The 19937-nt window shown below is 34.6% G+C and overlaps 1 protein-coding gene across 3 annotated transcripts in view; it reads left to right on the top strand.

Annotated features, from left to right (window-relative positions):
* Positions 1-19937, top strand: part of LOC109793341 (nuclear-pore anchor) — a 43657-nt gene that overhangs the window by 20085 nt on the left and 3635 nt on the right. For all 3 annotated transcript variants that reach the window (XM_083066041.1, XM_083066040.1, XM_083066039.1), the window contains exons 21-40: positions 473-575; positions 656-790; positions 896-994; positions 1058-1099; positions 1182-1235; positions 1368-1547; positions 1631-1678; positions 2504-2554; positions 4677-4760; positions 4838-4912; positions 5005-5189; positions 5269-5371; positions 6565-6681; positions 15510-15602; positions 16313-16471; positions 16582-16635; positions 17474-17587; positions 17735-17812; positions 18084-18233; positions 18326-18397. In XM_083066041.1, the coding sequence (XP_082922167.1) occupies positions 473-575; positions 656-790; positions 896-994; positions 1058-1099; positions 1182-1235; positions 1368-1547; positions 1631-1678; positions 2504-2554; positions 4677-4760; positions 4838-4912; positions 5005-5189; positions 5269-5371; positions 6565-6681; positions 15510-15602; positions 16313-16471; positions 16582-16635; positions 17474-17587; positions 17735-17812; positions 18084-18233; positions 18326-18397 (1996 nt within the window). The remainder of the gene's footprint in view (positions 1-472; positions 576-655; positions 791-895; positions 995-1057; positions 1100-1181; positions 1236-1367; positions 1548-1630; positions 1679-2503; positions 2555-4676; positions 4761-4837; positions 4913-5004; positions 5190-5268; positions 5372-6564; positions 6682-15509; positions 15603-16312; positions 16472-16581; positions 16636-17473; positions 17588-17734; positions 17813-18083; positions 18234-18325; positions 18398-19937) is intronic.

The following is a 19937-nucleotide window of genomic DNA, read 5'->3' as shown; positions in this document are numbered from 1 at the left end:
CAATACCCATTTTATTTTATTTTTTTATTTCTTTGCCTTGCAAGGGATCATCAATCCCACGATAGAGTCACAATTCCACTGTGACCTACCTGGTCACAATTCACAGAGCGAGTTAGTTCGGAAGACCACTTTTGAGATGTTAGAGCACACGATTTTATGATCTAAATTGTGATTTTGACAACATTGCTCAGAAGGTTTTGGTTTGACTGTTTGACTTGTAGTAGATTTAGCAACAATATTTCTAATTTCAGGTTATTTATTCTTAATCATTTGTTATAAATTTTTTCATGTCCAAAGAGCTATAATTCCGTTCTTTATTCATTTTTTGTAGAAATTATAATCAAATAATCTTATTGCTCATTAGAGAAATGAAATATGAATAACTAAACATTTTACACGATCCTTTTACAGATAGTTACATGCTTTCTGTATATAGCATGAATTGGTTCTAAATCTGAAATTGTGTCTTCAGGAGTGAGATTATTGTATTACGATCAGAACGTGACAAAATGACACTTGAAGCAAATTTTGCTAGAGAGAGACTTGATAGCTTCATGAATGAATTTGAACATCAGGCTAGTACCTGTTTGTAATGTTAAGTGCTGTCCTAGCATGTCTTAGTTGTACTAATTTGAGTTTTTGGATGACAATTTAGAAAGCTGAAGCAAAAGGCATTTTAGAAAGAAATGTTGGGTTTTCTCAGCTGGTTGTTGACTACCAACGGAAATTGCGTGAAAGCTCTGAGTCATTGATGGCTGCTGAGGAGCTTTCTCGGAAACTTACTATGGAGGTTAATATTTTATTGAAGTTAAATATTGAGCTATTTGAAGTTTTATGAACTTTTGAACTGAGATGTACCAATTTTACATTGACAAATTCCATAATATTATTTCAGTTGTCAGTTTTAAAGCAAGAAAAGGAAGTCATATCAAATGCTGAAAAAAGAGCATCTGATGAAGTTCGCAGTTTATCTGAAAGGGTGCTGCGTTTGCAGGTCAGCTGTGTTTTTATTTTTTAATTTTCATAAATTTGCATATTCTTACACTCGATATTGCAGGCTAGTTTGGGTACCATACAGAGTACTGAGGAAGTTCGAGAGGTAGGTTATCATCATGAACTCGTGTTACTTTCATGTTTCTATAGTAGTTTCTATTTGATTCTTCTTTATTTGAAAAATGTAGGAAGCAAGAGCTGCAGAGAGGGTTAAACAAGAAGAATATATAAAGAAATTGGAGGTGTGTTCTCCTGTTTCCTTATAAGTACTTCCTATTAGTTGTTTAATCATATTTTTCTTTCCTTGAAGAAGTGCATTTTGGCATTTTTTTAATGATTTATTGTTTTGTTTATCATAAATTTTCACTTTTCAGAGGGAATGGGCTGAGGCCAAGCAAGAGTTACATGAAGAGCGGGAAAATGTGCGGAGACTCACACTAGATCGGGACCAGACCCTAAAAAATTCTATGAGACAGGTTGAGGATACAAGCAAAGAGTTGGCCAATGCATTGCGTGCAGTTGCAACTGCTGAATCAAGGGCAGCTGTTGCTGAGGTACATGTTTTGTTTGCTCTATTTTGTATACCTTGGTCTTAGGTCTTCACAAATTGTAGTTTAACTTCAATATCTATACACAGGCAAAATTCTCAAGTCTTCAAAGCAAAATGGGATCCGCAAATGATAAGGTTTGTTTCTTTGATTGGTTTTGCTAATTTGTGAAGTGTCTTGTTGATGGTTTGTCCTTTAGAACTATAAGGGTTTTACACACTTTATGGTTTAGTGTGTAGAATTTTTCATTGAATATCATTTCCAACTTCGAAGTTATAATTTTTGTTGGCATTGTGATTTTTTAATAGCTCATTTTTAAAATTTATTTTTTATCAAAAATGTAATTTATTAGATGTGTCAGAAATCTATAACAACTAAGAAAGGGAGAGAAGCGGGATAGAGTTAATGAAAAGTTTACAATGTGAAAAAGATAAGTTTTTATTCTGTGTTTTGAATGAATTGACTGAAGTTCTAACAGGTTCTTTAACATCCATAGTTGGTATTGTTACTTGGATTGCTAACCTAAATCTAACAATTCAAACTGATTGCTAGCTAGGCAAGCTACGATTAACAGTAAAAGGGCAATCAAGTTCATGAGGCTCTCACCTTTTGTCTGGGGAGAGTGGATGTATGGAGCCTTACCCATGCAAATACAGAAGCTGTTTTTACTATAATCCATCTGCTTGTCTGATGTCTTGATAGTATCTAAATGCCGCTTCTTTTGGTCAAGTGTATTGTTAGTTACAGGTAGATCTTGATGTGTCATGGAACTGCTGGGTTTGACATTTATTATATGGAATTCCAATTTTAGTATTTGCTTGGTACTGTTATGTGCCATGTCAGTTGGTGTTTTTTTTTTTTTTTTTTTGGTGAAATGTCAGTTGATGTTTTGTATATGTTCGCTTCCCTGCAATCATAATATTTATGCTCTTAATTTTAACTTGCTGTATTATTGAATGTAGCTTGGTGAAATGGATGGAGTGAGTGGAGCTTCTACTCTATCAAGTGATGAGGTGGGCATACATTTTTGTATATCAAATTCACTTTATTCCTATGCATTTTCTTGGCCAATATGTTATGTAATATACCTATCTGTTGAGCTTATTGAAGTGCACACAGTATCCAGTTAAGTAAACAGTATGGGTTAAAAACAAGACCTTTTGTGGAGACTCTTTTATAAGTCCCCAGAATAGTTGTATATTTTTTTTTTGAGTTAATCACTTATACACTGCCAGTGTAAGGTTTTTTTACACTGACAACCAATTATATCTTTTAATTGTGTCATGTCACTGTAAATACATTTATTTTTAACAGTGACATGACACAATTAAAAGATATAATTGGTTGCCAGTGTAAAAAAACTTTACACTGACAGAGTATAGGTGATTAGCTCTTTTTTTTCCCAGAATGACGAGTTAGAATTTTTCTGAATCTCATTGCCCTCCTTGGTTGCATTTGGTGTATATATAAATGCAGTAATTTGTCTTTTCCAATAATTTGTGTATAATACAAGATGAATATGTTTTACCTTATTTTCTCTTCTTGTAAGTGTTTATTAAGATATTTATCCGTATTGGAACCAATACTCTTGGATATTTCAATTTGCTTCATGTATCTTTATTTGATACCTGAACTCTTGGATACTTTACCCATGCATGTTATGCTATCTTTAATTGCCTAAATGATTTGTGTTAAAAAGGATTTACTTGAGCACCCCCTCTATTGTTTTCTATTTTATTTTAAGTAGTCAATCCCGGATAGCGGAGCGGAGCGGTCGACTCTAAAACTGGGATAGCGGGATGACGCGGAGCGAGATAACCGCTATTTTAATATTAATTTATATATATTAAATAATTAATAATATATATATAAAAGCTAAAAACAAAAAATAACTCTAAATTCATGCATTAAACATTTTTAATAATTAAAAGTTCATAGTACTCAAACAATACATAATATAAAATGTTTAGGGCCAATTGCTGGAGTTTATGATTCAAATTTACTGAGGCCCAATTAGTTACTACTTTATCTAATCTCTGAAGTTTGATAATTGCTCTTGTCTCCGAATTTATTTATACTCTCATTTTATCTTACAAATGTTTACTGACTGCTTCAAACTTCATTTTCTTGTTATAGCTGTGGAGCTATGACACATGATTCTAAGTCATGCATGGAAATTAAAAATAAAATCAGCTGAATTAAATTTAATAAAAAATTAAAAATAAAATTTGCTGAATTAAATTTAATCAGAAATTAAAAATAAAATCAGCTGAATTAAATTTAATCAGAAATTAAAAATAAAATTTTCTGAATTAAATTTAATCAAAAATTAAAAATAAAATCAGCTGAATTAAATTTAATCAAAAATTAAAAATAAAATTTGCTGAATTAAATTTAATCAGAAATTAAAAATAAATTTTTTTGAATTAAATTTAATCAGAAATTAAAAATAAAATCAACTGAATTAAATTTAATCAAAAATTAAAAATAAAATTTGCTGAATTAAATTTAATCAGAAATTAAAAATAAAATTTGTTGAATTAAATTTAATCAAAAATTAAAAATAAAATTAGCTGAAATAATTTAATAAAAAATTAAAAATAAAATTATGTTGCAATGTTGCATAAAAGAGAGAAGAGTCGAAGGAGAATAGAAGACAAACTAAGCGGACGGAGGCGCGTCGGACCTGGAGGCGCGTCAGAGTTGGAGGTGCGTCGGAGCTGGAGGCGCGTCGAAGCTGGTGCGTCGGAGCTGGAGTTCGAAATAGAGGACTGCGCGCACGATCGCGGAGAAGAAAGAAACAAAATCCGAGAGAGAGAGAGGAGAGGAGTGCGAGAACTGAAACCGCGAGAGGGAGAAGGGAGCATTAGGGCAAAAAAAGCCCATTTGAAAAGATGGACTTACCATTAATGAAGGGTATGTCGAAATCGCGCCGCTGTTTCCGTGATTTTTGCCACCCCGCTCCGCCACCGACGCGGCCGCTCCGGCCGCGACACAAATCTGCCACGCGACAGCAGCGAGGTTGCGGGGTCAGGCGGCTCCGCTACAGAGCGCCGCGATAGCGGCCGCTCTGCCCGCTATTGACTACTTCATACATGTGATTGTGCTTGACATTTTCCCGTAAACTTAATCTAGGTTTTTGCTGAATTGCAAAAGGCAAAGGAAGAGATTGAAAATTTGAAAGAGGAAGCACTTGCCAACAAAACTCACATGCTGCAGGTTTATTATTATTTTCGAACAAATTATATTTAATTTGTAATTCAACTAACTGGTTGTGTTTAATCTTTACACTGAAGTATAAGAGCATCTCTGAGGCAAATGAAGATGCTCTGAAACAGATAGAAAAGGCTCATGAAAATTTTAAAACCGAGGTATTCTAGCATATTGAATCTTGAAATATTTTTTTCCATGTAATTGCTATTGTGCTTACATATTTTGTTTGTATTTTTTGTTAACAAAATAGGCTGACAATGCAAAGAAAGTTCTAGAATCTGAACTAAATTCACTTAGAGAGAAGATGTTAGAGATTGAAAAAGAATCTTGTTTGAAATATGAAGAAGTTGCTTCAGAAACTGTGGGAAAGGATGAGGCTCTTACATCTGCTATGGCTGAAATCACAAATCTTAAAGAAGAAATTTTAACTAAATCGTAAGTTTTATCGTAGCTCTGCAGTGTTAAATTTTCTGCACGTTTGGTTTCACATTTCTTTCATTTTGTCTGCATGTAGTTCTCAAATTTCAGAAATGGAAATTCAGATCTCGGGTTTGAAAGAAAACCTGGAGATGGAGCATCAGAAATGGCGGGCAGCTCAAACCAATTATGAAAGACAGGTACATGTTTTTGATATAGTAAAATATATTTACGTTAGGTTAAAATCTTATTTTTAGTCTATATAATTTCACTTACTTTACCTTTTATTCCATATAGTTTAAAATATACTTTTTTTGTTCATATACTCATCTTTTTCAATCCTTTTTAGTACCTATAGATTAAGATAAATCTTTTTATTTCTATACTTGCAGTTTTTAATTCTTTTAATCCCTATCGTTAATTTTTTTTTTGTAATGTCTTTTTTGTTGATGTGATAAAGATATTAATTTAACTTTTTGTATTTGATCTCGAATTTATTTTATTAGAATTACTCTAAATTAGGTTCTTTGACGCATTGTGTTACTTTTGTACCTTCACTTGCAACATTCATTATTGAGACACCCACTTTTTTACTCTTACAAAATTGAAGACCTTTACCACAACAATACAAAATAGATACGGTTACAAAATATTAACAATAAAGACTAAAAAGATTAAGATCTGCAAATATATAAACTAAAATTTTTTATCTTAAACTATAGGGTTAAAAATGATTGAAAAAGATAAGTATAAAGATTAAAAATGTCTAATTTAAACTATAGGGAATAAAAGGTGAAGTGAGTGAAACAATAGGGACAAAAAATATTTTAACCTTTATTATATTAGATTGTTGCATGAATTTAGTCGAATGTTGATTTTGCCAGGCTGTCTGAATTTTGAGCAATCTGACTTTTTAATTTGGTAGAGATTATAATATTTTGATTCCTGTTGCTGCAAATTATTTAGTTGATGTTGGGTTTTTTTTTTTGTTTTCTTAAATGTTCATTAACTATAATCATAAAAAAAAAAGTGCTCGTTGACTAAACTAGTTTTATTTTCTCTGTAGTTCCTTTTCTTTGTCTCTGTTTTTCCCTGTTGTTTTGCCTTTATTGAGTATATTTTATCCTTTAACCTTTTATATTCAAATCACTTTCGTTCTCAAATAAATTATCTTGTTATGTCAAATAAATTAATTAGTCTTGCTGCTTAATGTGCTTGGGAAAATGAAAGTCATGCTGAAATCCATTCGTTGTTGTTTGAATTGCTAACATCTGAAGATGTGAACATATTTTTTCTAAACAATTTTGGAAACTGTTGAAGATAACATATTGCATTATCTCTGCTTGTTATGATTTCTTTTCATTGTTTTTAATCTTAGATGTTTATTGTTCAGGTTGTTCTCCAGTCCAAAACTATTCAGGAGTTGACGAAAACATCTGAAGCACTAGCCCTGCTGAAGGAGGAGGCATCCGAATTGCGGAAACTAGCTAATACTCAGAAAATTGAAAATGTAAAAAATTTCCTATTTAACCCCTGATTTATTTTTATTATCTGTTTCTTTTTCAATACTTTTAACACAAATACATTAGTTTTTGAGGTACTTATTATTGTACCCCTTATGATTACCTGTTTTTGGTGTGATTTATGCTGTTTTTCTGGATTGCCATTAGATTAACATACTATATCTTCTGCTGCTTTGCCTTTTGGCTGTCATGCATTTTTAAAGGGATTCAAAAGCTTAAACCTAAGTGATATTTTCATATGAATTGTTTAATTATTGTTATTCAATGTTAGTGACACATGCTCAAGAATAAATGATTAGTTGTTTATTTCTTAAGTAATGAGTGTTGTTCTAAAAGAAGCATTATTGTATCACTATTATAGTGCAACAACAGGAAAATTATTTTGATATTTTTATGTATTTCTTGTTGAGTTGTTATTGATGTATTGCTTTATTTGTTATGAAATAGTTGATATTGATGTATTGCTTCATTTGTTATGTGTTTGTGTGTGTAGCTCATTGTACTAGTTCTTATTTATTCCAATAGTTCTAGCTAATTAGGGAAACAAATCATGAAAAGATAAAAAGGAAACAAGTTAATGGATAATTTAGGTCATAATAAGATATTTTCATATATTCTAACAGTTCCCCTCAAGTTAAAGCTTACTAAGCTTTAAGCATAATAGAAACCAAACAAGCCCTGAACTTAGAGGGAGAGTACCATGAGCAGAACAAACCCTCAAAGGATGTGAACAGGGAGAGTCCAAAGAACAATGCGAGTATCACAGTGTGCAGATTGGTTGAAAACTCCCGTGAAGTGCCATGGGTTAGCTGGAATGTTCATTGGTGTGCCATAGGTTAGCTTGGAACTCCATTGGAGTACCATGGGTTGGTTTGAAACTGATGGGAGCTCTTAGTCAGATGGTTTGCATCTATAAGAGAGAAGAAACCAGCATCATTTATGAGGGTGAGAAAATAGGGTCACGTAAAATAAAAGGGAATAAAATCACAAGACTTTCCCCCAATTAAACATCACAAAGTGTCGTCATTTGAGCCGGTGAATAAAAGGGGAAACAAGGTTGGTTTGTATCACTGAGCAAGTAGCAGCTGTAAGTGGCCGTTTTTAACCATTATTCACCCTACTCAAAATGTGACATTAAACTGTGACACAACCTGTTATTTATAGCGGTACACTACTGCTCCACACTAGAGCATTGCAATTGCCCAGTTACATAATGCGATAAACTACTATGGAAGTTAGGTTATTTTAGATTTTGAGGTAGAAGAAATGATAAAAGATAAATAATTGCTGATTTGATAATAACTGAATATTAGAAAATTGGGGAAAAAATCATGATAAGAGTTCTAAAAACTTGCCAAATTAAGGATACAGCACAATAGTGGGCTTGTTGGAATTAAGGAGAAAGTTATTGATTTACAATTTGATGGAAAGCAACCTTAATTTTGATCAACCATAGCTCCATTTAGTTTTGGCCTCTTTGGGGGTTGCCTAAATTGGAACATCAAGGGTGGTGGTTTATTTCCACATAGACCAGGGATAAAGTTGATAAAAGCTTCGATAGATTGCACCTTACATGCCAAATTTTTGGAATTGAGTTAGGCCCCAAACACAAATTCTAAGATGGTATAGGAGCTTATCTTATATTAGAATTTTGAGTCTTAGAGATTAGCGAAATAAAGAATGAGAGAGACAGAGAAGGATTAACAAAGAAAAGGAGATTGTATTTTCGGTAAGTAAATCTATAATACAATTATCCTATTTATATGTTTCAATAGCTTCAAAGGAAGCTATAGAAACATTGACCTGTTGAACAGGTAACCAAGCTAAAACAAAAAATAACTGACTGAAAGAATAACCCTATACATTGATATATCTAATACAATATTAAGGAGTAAAGATATACTCCAATACCCCCCTGCAAGATCAAGTAGGGTGAGGAGAAGAGTCGACCAACTTGAGCTTGGTCCGAAGTTCACAAAACCGAGATGGAGACAATGCTTTAGTAAGAATGTCAGCATATTGGTCAATGGCTGGAACATGAACCACTTGAAGGAGATAGGCAACAACTTTTTCACGAACAAAGAAGAGATCCAGCTTCATATGCTTGGTCCGAGCATGAAGTACTGGATTATGGGCTAATGCAACGGTGCTCATATTGTCACAATAAACAACAGGGGTATGATGGGAAACATGCAGTTCAGAGTAAGGTTTGAATCCGCATGACTTCAGCAGTGGCAAGGGCAAGACATCTGTATTCAGCTTCAGTGCTAGAGCGAGCAACAACTGTTTGCTTCTTGGACCACCAAGAGATGAGATTGGGTCCAACGAAGATAGAAGCACCAGAGGTAGATCTTCGGTCATCAGGATTAGAAGCCCAATCAACATCACAATATGCATGAATAGACAAAGGAGAGTTAGATGGAGCTGGTTGCAGATGTAATCCCAGGAACATAGTGCCTTTTAAGTATCGAAGAATGCATTTGACAGCAGACCAGTGTTGTTCAAGGGGATTGGACATGAAGTGACAGACTTTATTGACAGAGAAGCTGATTTCAGGTCTAGTGATGGTTGCTTATTGTAATGCACCAATCACAGATCTGTATAAGGACACATCGAGGAATTTTTCCGAACTTGTTTTAGACAATTTACACCCACTGATCATGATCATGGGTGAAGAGATAGGATTAGAGTTTTCCATGTTGGGGCGATTGAGGAGGTCACGAATATATTTGCTTTGAGTTAGGGTAAGTGAGCCATCATAGTTAGATTTAACCTCAATGCCAAGAAAATAATCTAGGCGACCAAGATCCTTGAAGGAGAAGGCTGAGTTGAGTTGGGAAATAATATTCTGTAGGACATAAGAATTATTTCCAGTGATAATAATGTCATCTACATAGACAAGAATGTAGATTACATGGTTGCCATGGGAATAAACCAATAGGGAAGGATCACACTTGCTGATCTGGAAGTTGAGTTGAAACAATGTAGCTTTAAGTTTATCAAACCAAGCACGTGGTGCTTGTTTAAGACCATAAATTTCCTTATGAAGTTTGCAGACTAGAGTCTTATCCGATGATTCAAAACCTGGAGGTTGAGACATATATACCTCTTCTTCAAGATTGCCATTTAGAAATGCATTGTTGACATCCAATTGCTGAATGGACCAATGATGAGTTAGGGCTAAGGTGAGAACGAGACGGATGATAACAGGTTTAACAACTGGTGAAAAGGTTTCATTATAATCAAACCCAAATTGCTGATGAAATCCTTTTGCAACCAGGCGGGCCTTATATTTGTGAACAGTACCATTAGGATTTTCTTTAACACGAAAAGCCCACTTACAACCAATGGTTGTTCTATTGGAGGGAAGAGAGACTAGAGTCCAGGTTCCATTGTCCAGTAAAGCATTATATTCCTGCTTCATGGCAACAAGCCATGTATCATTAGCCAAGGCTTGTTTGGTACTTTTGGGTTCAGTATGAGTGAGTAAAAAAGTAGGTTGAAGGCGGGGTTTGACAATACCAGCTTTGGCCCTGGTAGTCATGGGATGAATATTAGCAATTGGGGCAATGACATGAGTGGGCAAAGAGGTGGATGAAGGTGGGAGAAGGGTAGAGGATGAACTAGGTGAAGTAGTAGCAGAACTGGATGGAGAAACAGAGGTAGAAGTTGTAGGAGATGTGTTTGAGAGATGATAGGAGGAGAATTAGTGGGCATGGTAGGCTGTGGACTGGTAATTACAAGGGGAACAAAAATTGAAGTGGGTGGATTGCTGGCTGACGCAGGGAATAAACTGGGATAAGGAAAACGATTTTCACAAAAAATAACATCTTTGGAGATAAAAAATTTGCCAGTAGGGGCTAGACACTTGTAACCTTTATGAGAGGTGGAGTAACCAAAAAACACACATTCTTGGGCACGAACTTGAAGTTTGTTCTTGTTTTAGGGTTGAAGTTGAGGAAAACAAGAACAACCAAAAATTCTAAGAAAGTTGTAGTCTGGTAGCTGATGAAATAATTTTCTGAATGGAACATCATGCTGAATGGATGAGGAAGGCAGTCTATTAATGAGATAGACACTGGTTAGGAAGGCATGATCCCAAAAATGCATAGGGAGTTGAGCCTAGGCTAGCATTGTAAGACCTAATTCAACAATATGCCAGTGTTTGTGTTCCACTATTCCATTTTGATGATGAGTATGTGGACAAATGAGGTGGTGTTGAATGCCATTTTGAGCAAGGTAAGAGGTGAAAGAGCGAAATTCTCCCCCCCCCCCCCCCCAATCAGTTTGAATAGCTTTAATAGGTAATTGAAATTGATTTTGAATCATAGCATGAAATTGCTTAAAGACATCAAGCGTTTGAGCTTTGCTTTTGAGAAGAAAAATCCAAGTATACCGAGTATGCGCATCAACAGAAGTAACATAGTATTGATAACCATTATCAGATATAAATGGTGCAGGGCCTCATAAATCACTATATATTAGTTCAAATGGTGTATTATATATTGTTTTAGATAATGTAGAAGGTAATTTTTGAGATTTGCCAAGACAACAAGGAGTACAAAAATCAGAGACGGTTTTATTGATGATAGGAGAATTACAAAGTTTGAATACAGATTTCAGTACATCATTGTGTGGATGTCCAAGTCGAGAATGCCAAGTGGTGTAAGAAACAGAATTACAAGAAGCTGTATGAGCAGAGGGTGTAATGGCTGATTGTTGTCTTGGCTGAAGCAAAGATGGAAATTGCTACAGGCCATCAGGGCCAACAACTCCCATGAGGAGAGTCTCTTTAGTGTCCTATGATTTAACCAAACAGAAAGTTGAGTGAAATTCTTGCAGAATTGACTCACACTGATTAGATTTTTGGTAATATTGGGAACATAAAGAAGGTTATTGAGAGTAAGAGAAATGTGAGATCTGAAAGGGGAAGAAAACTCAGTTACACCTGAAGAGTTTATGGGAAGACCCTAGCCATTTGGCAATGATGATCTGATCTGGCCCTTCAAAGGGAGTGAATTGCTGTATATTTTGAGACATGTTGGTGACATGATTAGAAGCTCCTGAGTCTGGATACCACAGATTGGAACCAGGCGAAAAGGAAGTCATAGCCAACGCTGGTGGTTGAGCTTGAAGGTTGCCAGTGGAGACAAGGTATGCCTGAGATGAGGTGGGGTTGGGTGGTCGAGAACCCAAAATACCATTAGAAAACCTAGTGGGATGCGTTGCAGGTTGTGAGTAAAAGGGAGAGGGAGTGTACCCAGGGGCTAGGTTGGCAGTTGAGTTGGTGGAAAAGGAATTGTCAAAGGGTAAAACTGGGACAAAATTGCTATCAAACCTGTAATAGCAAGAGGATGCAATGTGGCCATATCGGTGACAGACTTGGCATTGAATGCCAGCAAACCTGTCACGGCCTCATCCATAGCGATTGTTGGGTCGTCCACCACGACCATTCCGTGCACCAGCTCTGCCACCACGGAAGGAAGCAAATTGAGAGTCTTGATGGGCTAGATTGGCTGGCGATTGCAAGGTGGGGGAATTAGAACTTGAGGAGTTTTCAAGGATATTGACAGAGATGAGGTTCTTTTTCTTGAATTTCTCAAGGCGCGATTCATGAGCAAGAAGAAGGGTTTCAACTTCTTCTATTGACAGTTCATCAAAACGGTTGTTGATTAGAGAAACAATGGACTCATTCCTCCGGAAGACCGTCAAGAACAATATCAAGATGTTCTTTGGGGGAGGCGGAATCACCAATGGCGGTGAGGGCATTGACCAGGGATTGAATTTGAAGAAGGTAATCGGAGATTGAACGATTGTTAAGAGTCGTGCTGTGAAGATCACTTCGGAGTTGAGGGGCTTTGGCATTAGTGTGCGCATGAAAATATGCATGGATCTTGTCCCAAATTTGGAAGGAAGATTTGCACCCAATGACTCGAGTGAGCATGTCCTTGGACATTGATGATTGTAACCAGGAAAGAAGTAACTGATCTTATTGTTCCCAAGCAAGATATTCTTCAGAAATTTGATTGGCATCTTTGTCAGAAATTTAAAGAAATTTTTGAGGAATTTGGGGATTGACCAAGAAATGGTGAAGACGGTGGCCTTTGATGACAGGTTCAACTTGTTGACACCAAAGAAGATAGTTCTTCGTGTCTAATTTTTCAGAGATAGTGTGCGAGAAGGTAAGGGAAGGGGTTGAGGAGGGTTTGAACGGTGCAGCATGAAAGTGGGGTGGTGATTGGGGAGGTATTGTTGAGGAAGACGATGGTGGTTCTTCAGCCATGAGAGGAAACAGACAGTGCAGTCGGGCAGAGAATGAGAAAGGTGGTAAGGATCGACAGCTCTATGTCTTAGAATAGTGGATTAAGCCTAACTCAACCCTACAAAATCGGCTTGTAAGGTGATGGTTGCTTTCCACTTATATACTATTCAATTGCCTAATCTCTAGTCGATGTGGGACTTGGGTTTTTTCCAATACTATGATACCATATTAGAATTGTGAGTCTTAGAGATTAGAGAAAGAAAGAATGAGAGAGACAAAGAAGGATTAACAGAGAAAAGGAAATTGTATAACTGACTGAAAGAATAACCCTATACATTGATATATCTAATACAATATTAAGGAGTACAGATATACTCCAATATCTTAACAATTATGTTGGGCTTATTAGGGCACCCATTAGCCAACTGTTATGGAGCCACTACAAATTTCCACTTTTTCATACTTCATTCTTTAGATGTCCAACCCTAAACATGAATGGAGTGTGTTGGAGATCCCAAATGACTAGTGATAAGGCCATATTTGTATGAGTGGGAACAATTTTCACCTTGCAAGCTAATTTTGTGGACTTAACTTACACTCTGACCAAATTAAGATGGTTTCAAAGCTTCTATATCCATTGTTGGGCCATTTGTGTTTGCCAAGTTCCAGGTCGGTAACCTTGGGTGTAAGTGGTCAAATGTAGCTTTAATCATGATCACCTTAATCGGCCTTAGTTGCAACATTTTTGGGGGTTGTCTTAATTGCAGCTTACCGGGAATTGGTTTAGTCCCTCATTGAATATAGATGACTTAAAAAAAGCTTATTAAGTTTGATCATTACTCACCTTAAAAGCAAGTTTATGTGGGTTGAGTTTGGCTCCAAAACCAAATTCTTGATTTGCATTATTTTAGGAACATGGTGATAAAATTGCCACCCATAGATCATGGAGGAGGGTATTATTATTGTTAGAAAAGCTATTAAGGTATCTATTGTTCAACTTTTATAAAGTTGTTTCTTGTGTGTTATCAAACTTTAGGATTTCACTTTTTATCTCCATATGTAATCTTCTGTTGCCTTTTGTCCCCATTGGTCGTTGTCTCTATCTGGCAACCTTCGGATTTGGTGTGTATAGTGACACCCAACCCTAGTGGTTGCAAAAGAAAAAACAACCTCACGTTTCTCCATGCGCCTCCTCTTTGTGTGGTTAGATCAAGCACATGAATGTGTGTTTCATGCACTTCCTTGTTGTGACCAGAGTGATGCTATTTTCGAGATGTTTGTCAACCCTGTCCTAGCCCCAAACCCAACCACTTTTTGTTTGTTTTTTTTTCTCTTGTTTTGTTTGTTGTTGTTTTTTTTTTTCTTTTCTTCTATTTGTGTTTGGACAGCAGGCTTGAAAAGTTCCCTTTTTGGTCTTCTTTGGAACTCCCATGGTAACTTCAGAGAAACTAAATGGAAAAAACCATCTTTCCTGGGTAGCCTTTGTTGAGCTTTGGTTTCTTGGTCATGGTTAGTATGATCATCTTTTCAAAAAGACAGCAAAGATGTAGATACTTTTGAACAATGGAAGAGGTTGGATCTTCCAAACTTGAAAACAATTCCTCTTTGTCTTGTTTTGTATCTCCATCTCCTAAACTTCTACGTGTTTGCTTGGGTGATCCAAACTTGTCAAAGTTGAAGAAAATAGTTCTTGAACTCAATAAACTTCAAACCTTGCCTTTTATACATGTCAATTAGGAAAACTTGTTAGGTCCTCTTTCCCAAAGAAAAATGATACAAGATGTAACTTTGCTTTTTTCGCCATTCATTACAATATTAGGGGTCCAAGCTGTGTCACATCTATTGGTTTTAGATATTATGTCACATTCATTCATGAGTATTCTCAATGTACTAGTATATATTTAATGAAAGAGGGATATGAACTTTTGTTTATTTGTGTCTTTTTTTAATAAGATCAAGAATTAGTTCAAAAAATAGTTAAAATTCTTTGGAGCAATAATGCAAACCAATATTATTCTTCATATCTTTCTTCATTTTTATTCTCATTGAACATACTACATCTATCCATGTGTCCTCACAAACCACAACAAAATGATATAGCCAAAAGAAAGAATAAATATTTGGTTGAAATAGTATGTACAATATTGCTTAGTGCAAATGTTACTTTCATTGCTGGTGTGATGCTATTCTTACAGCTTGCTATCTCATAAATAGAATGCCTTCTACATCCATTGAAAATCAAATTGCTTACTTTGTTCTATACCCAAATGATGCAATGATGCTATTCTTACAGCTTGCTATCTCATAAATAGAATGCCTTCTACATCCATTGAAAATCAGATTGCTTACTTTGTTCTATACCCAAATGAACCCCTTTATCATGTGTCACGTATTTTTGGTTATACCTGTTTTTGTCCATAGTTTGTCTCTAGGATTAGACACTCTTTGCCATGTCCATAAAGTGTGTTTGCCTCTGCATAATTTTATGAGTTGTTTTTCATATCATGAATAGAAGTATGACAAGTTTTAAATTACATTTCGTATGTTGGATAGAATGAACTAAATGCTAAGTGGGAACATGAGAAGGCACAACTGGAGAAGTCTAGGAATGATGCTGAAATGAAATACAATGAAATCAATGAACAGGTGACTGAAAAGATCTTTCATGGGTATTTTTTAGTACAAAAGGAAATTTTTTGCTGTATACTGTTGATTTTGTATATAGATGCTTATGTATTAAGTTCGTTTGCATAGCTTTATTATGATAATAATATATTGAATAAATGCTACATGATTGTTTCCTTAATGTCAAATTTTTTGGTCTCTAATTTGATTCATCTGTGAAATGGGTTGTTAATATTGTTAATGTTTTTTAATTTTTTTAATATGTGACTGATATAGACATTACTTAAGATTTTCTCTCGGGTTGGATAATGTTGCTCCCTTTATGTTTTTTCCTTTATATTTTCTTGTTATAATTTCCTCTTTTTCTTTTATGGAGGATCATTTGTTCATCTGTGATCTGTCTTAATTATACCTTTTATAATCTGTTCAATTGCATTTGTTTCGGGGAAGTAGGAATGTATTTTTTGTCCATTTGCCATGGTGGGGAAATCATTGAATATTTTTATGTTGAGGAATTTTTTTGGCATAGTAGAACTCTATGTGACATCTTGTTTGCTTGCAGAAAAAAATTTAGTTACTAATGATTTTCTATCACATGTACTTATTTCCTCCTCCGATTCTGAATAATTATTATTTAATTAAATATTATTATGACTTCATATATCTAATACTGTATTGTAGTGTTAGTGTTTGTTATCATTCTAATGCATAATTTTGTCTACATTTTCCAGAATAAAATACTACATAGCCAACTTGAGGCTTTTCATATTCAATGGGCTGAGAAAGAGCGAAATGCTGCTGGTATTTCATCTGGAAGCAGTAGTGTGGATGCTTTTGGTGTTGGTGGCCTCCAAAGCGTGATCAATTATCTCAGGCGTTCAAAAGAAATTGTAAATATCTGTGTCTTGCTAAATTCCCTTCTATTTGTATGTTAATCTCCCATTTATTTATTTGTAAGTTCATCTTCTGGTTATCTAATAATGCTTTTGTAATTTTATAGGCAGAAACAGAAGTTTCATTGTTAAAACAAGAGAAGCTGCGATTACAGTCACAGGTAAAATTCTGTACTACTAGCGTATGCTTCTTACATGATGGATGAACAATACACTTCTTTTTGAGTAAATATCTAATCTCTCATCTTACTTTCATGTTACAAGATGGAGGATAAATTATTCATCCTGCCTTCATTTTTGAGTATTCATGATTAATATTTATATCAAGTTAATCTTGTATTCATATTACTAATTATTACCTAATATATTGTTCCAAAGCACACCAGTTGTCTGACATGGGTAATAACTAATAACTTTTCCCTTTCAATCTTCATATAATTATCTTTATGGATAGAGTTATCATCTATATCTCAACCAAGTCTCTTATCCAGTTGCACTTTCTCTGCTAATTTGAAGTGGTGACTGGTGATCATTATGATTGGTTTTGTGAGTGGGGGTGAGGATTTTGTTGTTATATTTTCTTGTCTTTTTTATGTACAATGACTCCCATAAAAATTCCTAACTTTGGTTTCAAAGAGATTCGGTATCTCTTTACTGTTACTGGTGCCTGTCCTAGATGTGTTTGCTTTCTGGCACTAATTTAGAAGCTGCCTCTCACCTTCTGATGTTCACTGCCAAAAAAGAGCTAATATACTGTTTTGTTATTAAAAACCCAATGGTAACAATAGTCTTTTGTTTTTTCATGTTTTATGCTGCTAGCATTTGAAACTCGACTGGATATAAAAGACTGCTTTTGTATTATTTGTGTGTGGGAATGATCCCTGTTCATGTGAAAGGACCTTATAGATTAAACTTGACTATTTATTTCAGTTTCTTGTGACCAGCTATGGATTTAGTGTATAATCGTCTAATCTTCTCAAATCTCTTGGTTCTCTGCAGCTTGACAGTGCTTTGAAGGCAGCAGAGTCTGCACATGCATCACTTGAAACTGAGCGTGCAAAATCTAGATCATTTTTGTTCACTGAAGAAGAGTTCAAAGCATTGCAGCTTCAGGTTGAGAATCCTATAATTGAAATCCACTTCTCTTCATTATCTATGGCTTGTTTCTTGATGACATAATAAGTTAATGTTGTTCAACAAATGCTCTAATGATGTTATGTTCAATCAAATAATGACCTGATTTTTTAAAATCATTTGTAGGTCAGAGAAATGAACTTACTTCGTGAGAGTAACATGCAGCTAAGGGAAGAAAATAAACACAATTTCAATGAGTGTCAGGTATGTGGCTATGTCAATTACCTATTCCCATTTAATCTTATTTCAACATATGAAGTTCATAAAATATTTCTTTGTGATATGTAAAAAAAGCTTTTGTACTCCTTCTCTTTCTTCCTCCTCTTCTATACTATTTCATGCTTCATCAACTTAACAGTGTTGACTTGTCATAAAAGCAAGATGCAGTTTGTTAGTGAAATATATATTTTGGTAAACATCTGTTGCATTGTGTGGTGTTTTCCTGTTACTGATACACATAATTTTCTTGGCATAGAAATTGCGTGAACTAGCACAGAAGGCTAGAGCAGAGGCAGAGAACCTAGAGAATCTCCTGAGGGAAAGAGAAATCGAGCTTGAAGGCAATAAAAAAGAAATTGAAATGCTAAAAGTTGAAAAAGATCATCTCAATAACAGGGTTTCTGAGGTATTTTATTTTGAAACCTTGAAAACAAACATACTACAATGTATTACTGTGTCTTTTTTCTAATTTCTTTTTTTTTGTTTTATGTTGTTCAGTTGCTTGAAAAGAGTAAAAATGTTGATGTCGAGGATTATGATCGAGTGAAGAAGCTTGCTAGAGATATCCAGGTTGTTATATTAGCATGGATTGCTCATTTTAGTGAATTTTAAGACATCATTTTCAACCTTGAAGTTGTCTAAAACAACCAATCAATTAATGCATGTTCCTTTTCTTATACATGTTCCTAAAGTTGGTGTGATTAGTAATTCAAGACTACTTGGTTATCAAACTTGGTCTGTCAATTTAAAATCTACCATGAACTCTTCTAAAAAATTTCATGCAATTCATTTTGATGTGATGTTATTAAAAAACGGTTGTGGTGCTGCCTTGGAGGTATGGTGTGGCATTTTGGAGCCTCTACATTGGCCATTTCCAATATGGTGCCTGCTATTCATGTGGCATCCTTGTCATGTGCAGCGGTTAGGCAGAAATTGCAGACATTTGTCAAAAAAAGGAAAGGGTGGTTGTATGACCCGTCCATTGGCTTAAAAAATGTTTAAAAAGCCTAAAAAAGGAAGATTTTGGGCCATGTAATCTGATCCAACTCAGGCCTAAAATGTTTTAAAAAGCCTCAAAGTGTCTAGTATTCCTGATACTAAACGAAACACCCAACAACTAAGGTGATGACCATCTCTGCCGCTGCAATTACCATATCCAGCGGTGACGACCATCTCCATCTGCAATGACCATCTCTGACAAACTTGACTTCTCTTCCCATTCTCTGCATATCATTTTCCTGTTCTTTTAAATTCTATTTTCTTTTGGTTGTGCTCTTCTTTCTCTGGTTCTACTCATTTATTTTCTCCTTTATGTCCTTATTTTTTAATCTGTTTTTTCTCTGCTACTCAGTTCTATTATTCTATTATTTTGTTTTCCCCTTTATAATTCTTTTATTTAAAGGCCTACGTTTTTTTCCCTTGATTTTTCATACTTTTGATTATGATTGTTAATTCTTTTTTAAATTCAGCTATATATTTTCAGTATGTTTTCAATTTCTTTTATTTAATTGTAATTTTTTATTTATCATTTTTAATCACCATTAATTCTTTGATGGATGTTATGACATTGTTGTTTTGAGTCGTGTGATATTTTCTTGAAACTTTGTCTATGATTATGCTGTTTTCTTATTTTATTTCTTCTGTTTTTTTATTTATTTTGTGTATATATATTATTTATTTATTTATTTGTCTGCCATGGCATCCACTGTAGATCGCCATGCCATCTGCCATATGTATATGCTGGGTATTTTGGCTTACTACCATAAGCTGCCATCTGTTATTGATAATTTTGTTTTGAAATTATATGCTATAATTGATATTCAAGTTGTTCTTTTTGGCTGTGTTTTTCCTTCCATTGTCTACTATTTCATCACTCCATTAAGCTTAAAGAAGAGTGAATGAAGCAATTCTTTGTTTTGTCAATCCTCTTATAAAGTAGTGTTTCAGGATTTTTTGTTGTTGTTAATTGCTGAACAGCATAAGAAGAGTACATATAATCAGATATAATCAGATATAGCAGTTTTGAAATTGGCAAGAAATTTCAAGTTTTATTTTATATATGTCTAATTATATTTGTAGAGAAAGAGACAGAATTGATTGATTTCTTATT

The sequence above is a fragment of the Cajanus cajan genome, chromosome 10 (assembly GCF_000230855.2).
Source record: "Cajanus cajan strain Asha chromosome 10, NIPB_CcT2T_4, whole genome shotgun sequence".
Taxonomy (NCBI): Eukaryota; Viridiplantae; Streptophyta; class Magnoliopsida; order Fabales; family Fabaceae; genus Cajanus; species Cajanus cajan.
This window is presented reverse-complemented; position numbering and strand designations above follow the sequence as displayed.